Below are 13581 nucleotides of genomic sequence, written 5' to 3'. Positions count from 1 at the left end.
CTTTCAAGACAAAGTCTATAAAGAAACTGGAATTCTTTAAGTGCAACACTGGAGAGGCACTTGGATTAGAATCTCACTTATTTCAAACCTCCCAGGTGTCACTAAAGTCGGGGATTCTGTGCCCCTTTGAACATCCAGCGTCTCCTATGTGGCCGGTTGCCTGGCATCCCTCTGTTGACTCGCACACCGTCGCTCAGTAAGAACACAGCGTGGGCGGCCACCAGCGTTACACGCTCGGAGGGTGCAGAGCGGAAGGGCACATTCGTCCTTTTCGAGGGGCTCAGGGTCCCCAAAGGGAGCCAGAGAAGGGGTCATTGTAAGGGTGATGAGCCCCAAGGTAGAGTGTGAGTCGTGCTGTGAGAATACGAAGAGGACCCTCTCCATCGGGTCGGGGACTGGGGACAGGCATGACAAGCATGGGGAGAAGCACTTCCCAAGGGGGGTTGTTTTTAAGCTTCGTCTTGAAGATTATGAATGAGAGCTAGCCACAAGAGCTAGTGTGTTCTAGGCCGTTCTAGAGTCTTCCAGAGGAAGCATGTCAGCTTTTGGAAAGACTGTGTGGCCTGTGGTCGGGGGAGGGGGAGGGAGGAAGATGGGACCCAGGGAAATGGCAATTCTGCTCAGGCAGGGCTTGTGGTGACATGGTTGGGGGTGGGGGGTGTTGAGAGGGCTCTTATAAAGGAGTTTAACAGGAGGGACTGTGATCGAGCTGGTGACAATGTGAAGGTGGCTTTAATGAAGAAAGAGGGCTCAAGGGGGAGGGAGGAGCAGTTAGGTAGGAGACAGTCAATGTAGTTAAGAAATGAAGGCCTGGGGGCACTGGGGTGTCTCAGTTGGTTAAGCGTCCGACTTCGGCTGAGGTCATGATCTCACGGTTCATGAGTTCGAGCCCCACGTCGGGCTCTGTGCTGACAGCTCAGAGCCTGGAGCCTGATTGGGATTCTGTGTGTCTCTCTCTGCCCCTCCCCTGCTCATGTTCTCTCTCGCGCGCTCTCTCTCTCTCTCTCAAAAATAAATAAATATAAAAAAATTATTAAAAAAGAAATGAAGATCTGACCAGCATTGGGCACAGAAAGTACAGGGAAAGGGATGGACTCGTTACTCTGAAATGAAACAGAACTTGGTGACTGAATGCAAGGGGAGGAGGAGAAAGTTCTCCCAGCTGAGCTGGCTGGGCTGTAGGGAAATGCAGGCAAGTAGCAGGCTGTAGACCAGCAACAAGCTCAGATTTGGAAATTCGAGGTTACCGCAGTGCAGTCTACAGCCTGTGGTCCGAGTGCCTGGCTAGCACCAGGAGAAACCAATTCTGGAGACGTGGGCACGGGAGCCCTGGGAAGAGCTGAGTGGAATCACATGGGAAAAGAAGGTGGAAAGTCTAGTCACGAGGCAGCAAACTGTGTGAGGACGTGGGTTTACAGACTGGCTTTCCTGCGGCTTCGTAATAAAGACAGTGCCTGTGTTCATCCTTCCGGGCCCACTTTCCACCACTCTTGCCCTAGATCTTGGAAACCTTCAAACCTGTGCCTCCCCCTTGTGCGTCAGCCTCCCCTTGGGATCAAGCCTTTCTTTAGCCCCTTTTGCACCTGAAGGACCCAAGTGGGACCATACCTCTGCTTTCCCTCCCTCCTCGCCCCTGTGATGCTCAGCTTGTCTCAAAGCTTGTGAGTAAACAGCGCTTTAGTCCAGATATGGTTTCATCCCAGATTCCAGATCGATCCATGGCTGCTCTCATTTTTCCTTCCGAGTATTCCGTGTTCACCTCCTTTTTCCAAGTTGCTGATGCTTCCTGAGTCCCTCGATGTCGCCGCCTTCCATTGTCCGCGTGCTGTCTCTCCTAGGAGGCAGCAGAGGCTGCCTGGAAAAGACAGGGCACTTGGGAAGGAAAACTATGGGTCCCCACACTGACTTTGCCCCCTCCTCCGAGCTCTGTGACTTTGGGCAAGTCCCAGCACCCCTCCACAGGCGCCCTCACCCGTGAAGTGAAAGGCTTTTTAATAGTCACAACTTCCCCCCTGTCCTAAAAACTCTCTGATTCCGAAATTTCCCCCCAGCTTTTCACAGGGGCCCCTTTCAAGGCTTATTCGGAAAGAAACATTTCAAAAGGTACCGGATCTCCTTTGCCAAGACCCTAAGGCACGTGGCATTTCCATCAGACCTGGTCTCCTGTGTATCATGCTGATGTTAGCGATGGCAGTTTATACTAAGAAGTACAGTTTATCTTTCCTAACAGGCTCCCTGCTGTTTGTGTAGCCTGTCCCACCCGACCACAAGGCACCTTGTCATCACGCAAGGGACTGCCCTTTCCACGGTGGGCGTCTGTGTTTGGCGGAACAAATACCAAAACACAGAGACAAAGGACAAGCATGGGTTTCTCCTGTGAACACTACCAGGGCCTGTGGAATCGTAGATCCTGGAGACTGGGGAAGAACACAGTTCTTTCCTGCAGATTCTCTGAAGCCCAAATGTCCCTTGACATTGGCTATCTAACAAGCTAAGACCTGCCTATCACCTGTTATCCAAACAATTGAGTCCTCCTTATATCAGCCTTCCTCAGCCAATAAACCGGTTTTTTTTTTCTTAAAAGAAGAATGACTTAAATATGATCCTCCTCTTAATAATGGCCAATCTAGAATGTTTCAAATCCCAACTGATCCTGGAATGCCCTGACTTGGATGCCTTTGTCTCGAGGAGGAAGAATTTCAGAGCTGGACATTTTCTCCCCATCACTTGTGTCTGGTGTGGTCGTGACTGTGTAAGGAAAGAGGCATTGGGTCACTTTTCTTGAATTCGATCTTTCAAAATTTTGCCCCATCTGTGACCGTCGGTTGCTAGGCTCCATGTTCAAAGGGAGGGGTGGACCAGAGACATGAGGAAGGAAAGATCCACCGGTTCTTTGGCTTTCTGAACTCGCGGCCCAGGGTGTTAGAATAAGGGTGTAGTGGCTCAAGTTCACAGACGACTGCCTTTTCTGGTTTTAGGGAGCAGAGCACTCCTCAGAACTGGCCCCACCAGCAAACCTGTGAATGAGATTAAACTGCTGCAGAGAAATTTAAATAGGTGCTGGCCACCTCCCCACCCCCATGCTGTGGTCGCCCTGCTCATCAATCAAGAAAAGAACCTCTTAGCATGAGACAAAAATCATGGAAATTAATACTTTCTTGGGTCTACCTTCTTTTGCATTTCCCCTGTCATCTTTGGTAATATGCAGGTAGACGTCAACTCAGTCCCAGACAGGCCTCTGATTTCTAAGTCAGCTGATTACCCTGGCTTCCTTGGTAATGGAAGTATTTTGCATTTTCTATCCAGAACCTGATTTTTGAGGATTTCTTAACTGATAATATTGCTACTGAATTCAAAGAAATTATGATTTACCTATGAGATAATTGTTAAAAAATCGACCTCGGGTTCATTTCTAGAATTGGTTAATGTCAATTCTTGTGGTGCCAATGTTACTCATCACAGCCTTGCTGTTACGATTTCCAGTCAGTCCACCATTAGAAGTTTAAATCAGGCTCTTCTCCTCTGTTTTCGCTGTCTGTGCACGTGCTTCATCAGGAATGAGGATCGAGGAGCCACGTGTGCATAGTTTTGTTAGGAGGGGGTTAGTCATTTTGTTCTCCTTTACTGCAATGACAGGTAAGAGGTGGTTTCACATTAGCATTGTGGGGGAGAAAGCATGGCCATAACAGATGGCGAGATTTAGGGGAACTGTTTGGGGTTTGCTGGCTGTTACTGTGGAAGGAAGTCTGAACCTAAGGAATGCCATTGGAAGAGAACATTCTTCCTCTGTAGCAGAGGGACAGGGGGAGAAAGGCAGGTTAGGTAAGTCCCGCATAGGCGTCCTTTGCTGGGATGGAAGCCTAAAGCTTATAAGCAGCTCTCACAGTAAGCTTATTCTGGAATGGCCTGGGGAAGACAAGCAGAGGCCAGTTAGGACTTCGCTCAAACATTTATCCCATCCAGGGGTCTCCAGAATGTACCCAAACCAACACTTCCTGCTGTCTCTCCTTCTCAGAGCAGGCCGAGTTTGGGTTGGAGAAAACAAGTCCGTCCAGAACATACATTCAGTGGCTTCGCTCTTCTGTAGGTGAAGAGAATGAGGGTTTGAGAGAGAGGCACTGCCAGCTCTCTGAGTAAATATAATAGTTGGCCTCCTTTTTGAGACAGACCAACTGTCAGACTGTATTATAAGACCACAATCAGGGGTAAAGTAAGAGACCATGTCACGTTAGCCTCGCCAGAGTGATAATCGCCTCTCTTCTCTGGTTTGCTTGCTTCTCTAAAGCCCTACTCTAATTTATATGGATTTTTCTCAAGGAAAAAAAAAAAGGAAATCATCTTTAAAACAAACATTTGAGTTAAGAGGCCATTTTGGGGGAAAACACTGAAGACCACAGATAATCCTGTTGTTGGGTTTTAATTTTTTTAATTTTTTATTTCTGAGAGAGAGAGAAAGGGAGACAGCGTGAGCAAGGGAGGGTCAGAGAGAAAGGGAGACACAGAATCAGAAACAGGCTCCAGGTTCTAAGCTAGCTGTCAGCACAGAGCTCGACGTGGGGCTCAAACCCACGAACTGTGAGATCATGACCTGAGCCAAAATCAGACGCTCAACCACCTGAGCCACCCAGGCGCCCCATGTTGTTGGGTTTTAAAGAAAGTGTTCGAGAACTGCACAGTGTCCCCGCTTGGATAAATCGGCAGTATCAGGAGTCTGTTGGCATTTGTTGGGAAAAGTCTGACGCAGGCCATTTTTCCCTCAGTTGAGGAGCTACTGAAGATGAGTAGGCAGGGAATATTCTAACAGTGGTGTTTCGGAAGCTTAACCGGGTATCAGTGACTGTGGGGAGAGGCAAGAAGAGGGGTTTTGCATCTGGGTGGGGAGGGCTGTGGGGATGGGAACACAGGGATCGGAGAGATTAAGAAGGAAGAAGGAAGAGCAAGAACTTCCATGAGGGGGTGGGGGGAGATCTCACGTCAGGATGCACACGGCATTTCAGCGGAGGAGGGCTGAGGCTCTGACTCTCTGGGGCATTTGTCGATAATCTCGCTGCTCAGGAACCTTAAAAAGAGATTTAAAAATATACCGCAAAGGCTAAAACAGCAAGTGTAGGCAAAAAAATGCAATCAAAATTAAAGCCGGACAAATAGATAAACATCAAATAAGGGCATCCCATCAGTGAAAGAGCACAAGGTCACGAAGAGCCTCAGGGAGTTTGTCTTTGCCGGGGAGTTCCTTTATGAAGAGGGTCAATCGGGAGCGAAAAGAATGTGCTGTGTTATGAATCTGAAGCTGTGAGGCTAAGACCAGACGAGTGAACGGAGAGCGTGAAGTTGATGTTCTATTCAAATTCCCTAGAGCCTATTGCATTGTAAATTCAAAAGGGCTAATAAAAGAAAGCTGGCTCAGATGTACAGGCTGGTTCAGCACCAAGGCCAAGCAACATTAAGTAGAGCCATGGAGCTGCACATAAGCAGAGATGATGTCCGGAGGCATGTATTTGCTGGGAAGGCTTCTTGTAGTACGTGGGTCAGAGCATCTCAGAGGACAATTGGACATTTGTCGGTGCGTCACTTCTCTCCCGTGGAGGTGAGGAAAGGGTTTGCCTGCCATTTGTGAAAGTACCCGGAAGTCATCCTTGATGACTTAATCTTCTCTCCTTCCCTTATCCACAGTCTCCTGCTCACCTTACTGTCTCTCCTCCATCTTGTCTTTATTTCTCTTCACGTGGGTGCTAATAACGAAGGCGTTTTCCCTGATCCACACTGAAAGGAAAAATTAATAAATGCACGTGGAGAAAGTTTTTTTTTTCCCCACAAAGCTTTACTTCTTCCTTTGAAACAATGGTCTGTCACGCTGAAGTTAGGTCCTTTGTCCCATTGGTTTGTTTGAGTGGCCTGCCTTTATGAGATGATGGAGGGTAACGGGTAATAGGTTTTTTAGACAAGACTTCTATGCTGATCCCCGATTTTTCCCCCGGTTTGTAACATCGGCAAGTCTGGGCCGCCCCTACCTAATAACAGGCCCTCTGTGGACCCTCTTCCGCTCACTGCCCCCCCCCCCCCCCCCCCCCCCCCCCCCCCCGCCCCGCATCTGCCTGTCCAAGCCGTGCATCTCTTTCAAGCCTGGGCTTAGGTCCCCACCTTGATGGGGCCCTTCCCGTGTCACAGCAGCACGACCTCGTCCCCTCCTCGTGCACTCTGGCCCGTACCCCTCCCGTGGCTGCCGTGTCCAGTTTTCACACGCGTACCCTCTCCCCGGCCACATGTCATGTGCCCTTTGTACCCACGGCTCCCCAGCCTTGTAACCTGCACAGAGAGCTTGTTCAGAACAGCGACGTGACTGCTGAGGCAGGACCCCTGAGCAGCTGTCTGGTGCAAGCACGTGCCCCCCACCCGCACCTTAACGTTGATCTCGCCCCTGCTCCGACGGCACAAATTCCCGGGCTCCACTGGGAAGCTGGGCCACTAAGATCCCAGCTTAACCCTGTGCCACTCTGACTCCCGTTACCCACAAAGGTTACTTGTATCTTCATTTTCCAAAGAACCAAAGGCCGGTAGGTTAGAGTCTGAATGTGCGGCATCCCGTGGTCGGCGGCCATGTGCTCACAGCCTGTGATAGGAAATGCCTTCCCAGGGACGCGGAGCGTGTGGGGAGCCAGCGAGAGAGCAGAGGCGAAGGTTGGAGAAATGCTTTCTGCGGGAGAAAGGGACGTTCCCGCTTAGATTGAAGGAGGCTAGAAAGCATCTACCAGCAAAGGGGACAAAAAAGGGCAGGTGAGTGACAGCAGCGAGAACAAATCAGCCAAGTGTCTGCGGGTGCATCATCCATATAAAGCTGTAGTTTGCCTCTTTCCAGCAGGCTCTGTGATTTACAGGAGGGTCATGGATCTGGGGTCCTGGTGCACGGAACCCCCACTATGGCCCAGTCACTGGATGTCGTGAGAGCCTGATCGAGTCACCTGAGCACATCATCTTTTCATGCTTCCATCTGTAAAATGGGAGTTGGGTGGGCTGCAGGGCTGAATTCTCTCCTATGTAGGAGCATTCAAACGGATGTTCATTTCTTAAAAACGCAGTAGCAAGTGAGAATTACAAAGAGATGCAAGAATTATGTTCGGGTTGCGATCGAACCTCAGGCTGGGTTTTGTCAATAATTCCCTATAAATGAAGCCATGCCTTGTTTGCTTCTTCAAGAGCAGTAATTTCTTTTAAGAAAGCAATGACAGCAGTAAGCCATGTTGGATTTCTTTCAGCGATGTCTTCATCAGCTCGGGGCATTTCTGATGGTGGGGAGGGGAAGGAGTCTGCCTTTTTTATCTCAGCTCTGCCTTTTATGGGCCCAAACAATGATTGCACTTAACGGCACATTTTCTTCCTCTTTGCTTCTCTGTGGCTTACTTGTCTCTCCTGAGTACCACTGCAGGCCGGTGGCTAAGTGGCATGGCACATTGTCACATCGGGTCAGTCGTCCCCTCCATGTGACTGATGCTGTCCCCACTGGATTAATGGGATCACCTCATCGTCTCTCTTGCATTCATTCTCCCCTCCCTCCCGTCTCTGCCATGGCATTGCCTCTACCTCATCTTCTCTACTTCTCTTACCTAGAATCTTCTTCTTAGTTACCAACCACCGTTTTCAAAGCTGCTTTTTTACCCTCTATAACCCCCTATCCTTTTATTCCAAAGCATCACTTAGGTACGTTTTTCTACCCCTATTCCCTGTTGCCCATATTTACACCTGTTTTCAGGATCCTGTCCTCCCCTGAGAACTTCTCTCTTCCTCTAGGAAGATTCCATCTCTGCTCTTCTGTATCTGGGCTAATTGTAATTGGGGTGTGGTTCAAATCTCCATGTCAGTTACACCTTTTCTTAACAAATCAGCCTTAGTACCCATCTGACATCCAGGCTTACGTGTGCTGGTATCCCAAGGAGGTTCCTCATTTTCCATCTGGAATTTGCTATTTTTTCTCTTTCTTCAAACCACATTGTCATTTTTGAAATTTTCTCTGGTGCCACCATAAAGTGTAAAGTCACCGAAAAATCAATTCTTTGGTGAAAGGCTGTTTCTACAATGCATATTTATGATTATAGGACAGCTTTTTAATAATATATCCTGGGGCGCCTGGGTGGCTCAGTCCATTAAGCATCTGATTTTGGCTCAGGTCATGATCTTGCGGTCCATGAGTTGAAGCCGTGTCTCGGGCTCTGTGCTGACAGCTCAGAGCCTGGAGTCTGCTTCAGATTCTGTGTCTCCCTCTCTCTCTGCCCCTCCCCTGCTCATGCTCTGTCTCTCTCTCGCTCTTAAAAATAAATAAACACTAAAAAAAATTATTATAATGGTGAGATTTGGACTTAAGTGTAGACAGGGGTGGTGACAATCTGTCTCATCTATGCTGACCCTTGTAGCAAGGGGTGAGTTCTCAAATGCTGACCCTCAGACTTACCATTATAAAGAATGTCAACACTGAGAAATAGGAAAGTTTTTTTTAAAGGCTTTATTCTCTTAATTTGTTGAAGGTGTCTCAAGATACTAAAAGGATATTTTTACATATGCACATACGTACACATGGGTACACATCACTGTTTCACTAAGTTTTTTTTGTATGTTCATATTGCACTGCTGTAGAGAGCATAAGTTAGTAAAACTTTAAAACCAGATATAACGGTGAATTAAATCTACATTATAGAAAATAGGAAGAATACGAAGGCATTTAGTATCGATAAACACCTTCCCTTTGAAACAGCAAATTGGACGTGCAAGAGGATTTTGTTCACACTTCAAAGAATAATATGCTGAGGTAGAGGGTTACTCTGTTTACTCTCGCTCTCACCGGTGAGGTTTTTCTGTGTTAAACAGGCTTTTGATTACTTCAAAGCACGTTTGAAGTCCTCACTCTGCGTGGCTCATGCAGAAAGACAAATATTCTTCCAAATTTGTGCAGCTAAAATTGTCGCACTCTGTGTTTACAAGGAAGAAGACCCTGAGGTTTGCTATCTAACACCGAGTCAATGCCTCTTTTCTTTTTTAGCTATGACAGCGAAGGTCGTCTGACAAATGTTACATTTCCAACTGGAGTGGTCACAAGCCTTCATGGAGACATGGACAAGGCTATCACAGTGGACATTGAGTCATCCAGCCGCGAAGAAGACGTCAGCATCACTTCAAATCTGTCTTCAATCGACTCTTTCTACACCATGGTTCAAGGTAAGCACGAAAGCTAAGTTTAAACTGATATCTTAAATGCCACTAACATCCCCACAGAACGTGGCTACCCCATTTGGTAAGATGAGACAGAAAAGGGAAGGTGAAAATACAAACTTCTAGAGGTAAGCTGAAATCATCCATCATCTACAGATAGTGTTTATTTCATGATACGTACATATGTTAGATCGCCCAGTATCTACTCCAACTTCCAAAAACAACTTCATTCCAACTTTTTGTGTGTATCCTCAGACCCTTTTTGAGTCACTTTCTAAGCGACCGTCTGCAGTTTTTGGGAGCGGGACCTCTTCATAGGCACGGAGTATAGTCGTTTCAGACAGAGCCCTTTCTGAATCTGCACACCATGTGGCATTTCAGTCCACGTACGATGTGAGCACTGGACATTTGATACCAAATTCTCAGTGCCCGCTTATGTAATATCTGGACCTTATTTTCTTTTTTTTCCATTCATTCTATAGACACATGTATCCAGTATATTCATGATGGAGCCGCCCACGATATTCCTTTTTGACATAATCTTGGAAAAGCCTATTTACAATGACAATTGCAGTTTTGAGGTCATAGCTCGAAGAATAATTACTAAATCTGAGTTAAACTTCTTTGACTCATTATTTCTACCAGTTCTCCCAAGTAACCTCTACAGTCATCAAATATTAATATTGCTTGAATTCCTTCCTTCCCCAAATGGTCCTATACTAGTCAAAAATTTTAAATTGAGGCAGAAGGCTATAAGATGAGAGGCATTTTTATACAAGATACAAGATGGATTCCTTTTTTAGAAGTCCGTTTGGGGGGAATATTACCTTATGTTTTTTATATACAACGTGTAGACCTGAAATCTCTTCAAAAGATCTTTTTTAATACATGATAGATGGGTTTTAGGGGAGCGGAGTCTTCGGACATCCTGGCAGTGACACGCCAGCCTCCTGAGAGAGCACAGAGGTGGCTCTTTGCAGAACATTCTCTGCACATCTGTGGAGAAGGATTTTTAAATTCCCCTGAAGTCTGCCTTTAATATTAAGCCAGTTCTGTCACAGCATAAAACGCCAGAAATCAAAGTTGTTCTGATATGTTCTAAGAGGACAACATTAAGTACTTTTTATTTCCCTATAAGCGGAGCTCAGTCAACATTTGAGAAATGTGGAGCCCTTCTCACCGCACAACCAGCCACATTCAGTCCAGATTCACAGTTCATGTTTTCCGCTCCTTGTGCTTCAGATCAGTTACGCAACAGCTACCAGATTGGGTACGACGGCTCGCTTCGGATCCTCTACGCCAGTGGCCTGGACTCACACTACCAGACCGAGCCGCATGTCCTGGCCGGCACGGCGAATCCTACAGTTGCCAAGAGAAACATGAGTCTTCCTGGGGAAAACGGGCAAAATTTGGTGGAGTGGAGGTTCCGAAAAGAGCAAGCCCAAGGAAAAGTCAACGTCTTTGGCCGGAAGCTCAGGGTAAGCTGGTGTTGGAGGGCAGGTGGGAGGGGGGATGAGCTGTCCCTGCGGGGGACTCTAGCATGGTGCTCAATCCAGTGTGGCCCTCGGCACAGCGCCTTCCTCCAGAGGATAAGGTCTCTCCAGCCGTCGGAGCCGTTAGATCATACGTAGTAACAGCTGGCTCCTTGAACAAAGCTTTTTTTCCTCAATATATCTGTGATTAAAAATCACTTCTTCCCTGGGGCGCCTGGATGGCTCAGTCAGGTGAGCGTCTAGCTGTTGATTTCGGCTCAGGTCATGATCTCACGGTTCACGGGTTTGAGCCCCACATAGGGCTCTGTGCCGAAAGTGCAGAGATCTACTTGGGATTCTCCCCCGCTCTCTGTCTGTTCCTCCCCCAGTTGTGCGCTTTCTCTCTCTCTCCCTCAAAATAAAGAAACCTAAAAATAAAAAAAAAAAAAATCAGCTTTTTCCTAAGAAACCAGGAAATGCGTGGAGGACATTCCCAACCATTGTTTTATTAATATTATTTTAATAATCTTAGACTTTTCCTTTATGCACTCAGTTAGGAGTGATGGCTCTCTAATGTGGGGATGAGGGTAAGTGTTGGTGTAAAGTGAAAGTTTTCCCCGATCATAAATATGTACATTGAAAGAAATGGGCTTGGGGCGCCTGGGTGGTTCAGTCATTTAAGCGTCTGACTTCGGCTCAGGTCACAGTCTCACAGTTCATGGGCTCGAGCCCCACATCGGGCTGTGTGCTGACAGCTAGCTCAGAGCCTGGAGCCTGCTTCTGTGTCTCGCTCGCTCTCTGCCCCTCCCCTGCTCATGCTGTCTCTCTCTGTCTCTCAGAAATAAACGTTGAAAAGAAAAGAGATGAGCTGGCAATTGAAAGGTGGATCCTTTCTATGTATTCTCAATATCTTTAAAGTATAGTTTGGATGCATGGGAGAGGATCAATGGCAGAACCTAACAGCTGCCTCCTCACTATTGATTTGTATTGTTTTTATGAGAAATACAATGATACTTCTGATTATGCTAATGTAATTGATCTTTGCAGAATCTTCTCTGTGTTGCCTTGTTGGGTGTTGTTGTTTTCCTCCTCTCACATCATGGGCCAAATATAACTAGAAAGCAGGCTGTGATTTATGACAGCTATTTGGTAGACACAACACAGATTAGGCACTAAAACACAAGTTATAAGGAACCGCCTTCAGACCACTATAAACAGAACCTGATTCATCCTTTCTATTAGCAAACAGATTTTAGTTGAGTAGATAAATGTAGATAACTATTCCTAAAATTACTTCCCCTTGCCATTTAGAAAAAAAAAAACGTGCTTAAAAACTCAAGGAGAGAGTGGGGCACCTGAGTGGCTCAGTCGGTTAAGCATCTGACTTTGGCTTAGGTCATGATCTCATGGTTTGTGAGTTCGAGCCCTGCGTCGGGCTCTTTGCTGACAGCTTGGAGCCTGGAGCCTGCTTTGGATTCTGTGTCTCCCTCTCTTTCTGCCCCTCCCCTGCTCTTGCTGTCTTTCTCTCTCAGAAATAAATAAATTTTAAAAAATTAAAAAAAAAAAAAAAGCCATTCAGCACCCTGGTTAGGAACACAGAACACAGGAGGAAAGAAAGAGTATGGGAAATACTTTGCCCAGAAACTGACCACGTAACGTGTTGCCTTCTCTTCTTTGAGACAAGCTATGTCTAAGTGTATCCTCTGTTTCTTTGTAACATGGCTTTTCTGGGCATGAAAAGAAATTTTGGAAGAGTAGAGGAAATCCTGTCTTCTGTCTCTGGGTCTCTGCCTGATTCACAATGAAGCAAATACTTTCTCTGGGGGAAGAAAAGAGAGTGCACGCAGGCACGGGTGTTAGTTTCTTCTAAATAGCGGAACCACAATGCCTTGGCAAGATATTCCAGAGAATACGTTATTTAGAGTGGCCTGTTCAGTCACCCTGGAAGCAGATTTCCAGCTGATACGTGTGATTGCTCTCATAGAGCCAATGCCGAGATCACAAGGGAGGGTTTCTTACTTTCAAGATAAGATTGGATGTGCCAGCTCTGACTGCTAATTCCGTTCGTCTGTGGTTCTAAGGGAGAAATTCTGGGGAGAAAGTGATGATATGAAAATCTGGTTTAAGGACTCGACCTGGAGTCTGCCCAAACAGGGAAAAGAGAAAAGATTCAAAGGTCGTCACAGCACACTGAATCAGCCTGGAAAGCGACCCATCTATATCCCACACTTTCCTGAAGCAGAGAACATCTCTCTTACCTTCCATTATCTCCTAGCAGAAACATCCATTCGTTTTATAAGGTATATGCCTGCATTCAACCAAGTGCCTGACACAGAGTGGGCGCTCAAATATTTATTCCATGAATGAATGAGGAAAAAAGCCAGCCTTATAATTTCTCTGCATCCACATCTAAGAGAGAAGCTGTATGAATAACACATCCTTGCAAATGTTTGACTGCTGTAAACAAACCTGAGTAGACTGCATAGATATAATGGATAGAACACCAGATATTATAGTTTTAAAAGTTTTTTTTAAAAAGGAGTTGAAAAGGAAAATTAATAAGAAACCAGCAACGTGGAAAGCATTTTCTGTGAAACATGCATTAAGGGGAAAGGGAAATACAGTAGGAAATAACAAGCAAATGAGGTCGAGAGATGTGGAAAAGCAGTGCAAAATATGATCAGACATTTCCATGACTTGCTTGCTTTTTTAACTTGCTTGCTCAGTTTAAAAAAAAAAAAAAAGACACAGGTATAAAAATTGCTTGTCTTTCTCGTATCACGTTTGGTAAATATTCCCAGCCTTTTGTCAGTGCTGGGCACTGGAAGCAGCCTTTAATCTGTTACAAAAAAAACTGCTATGGCCTTCTGAAAAGAAAAACCGTCTTCTAAACTGGCCCAGAATTCAGATG

The 13581-nt window shown here is 46.3% G+C and overlaps 1 protein-coding gene across 1 annotated transcript in view; it reads left to right on the top strand.

Annotated features, from left to right (window-relative positions):
* TENM3 (teneurin transmembrane protein 3) overlaps window positions 1–13581 on the top strand; it is a 194344-nt gene that overhangs the window by 164847 nt on the left and 15916 nt on the right. Inside the window, exons 21-22 of the mRNA XM_039250689.1 lie at window positions 9029–9204; window positions 10441–10676. Of these exons, the coding sequence (XP_039106620.1) occupies window positions 9029–9204; window positions 10441–10676 (412 nt within the window). The remainder of the gene's footprint in view (window positions 1–9028; window positions 9205–10440; window positions 10677–13581) is intronic.

This window comes from Hyaena hyaena, unplaced genomic scaffold (genome assembly GCF_003009895.1).
Source record: "Hyaena hyaena isolate Hyena2069 unplaced genomic scaffold, ASM300989v1 scaffold_377, whole genome shotgun sequence".
NCBI classification, from domain to species: Eukaryota; Metazoa; Chordata; class Mammalia; order Carnivora; family Hyaenidae; genus Hyaena; species Hyaena hyaena.
This window is presented reverse-complemented; position numbering and strand designations above follow the sequence as displayed.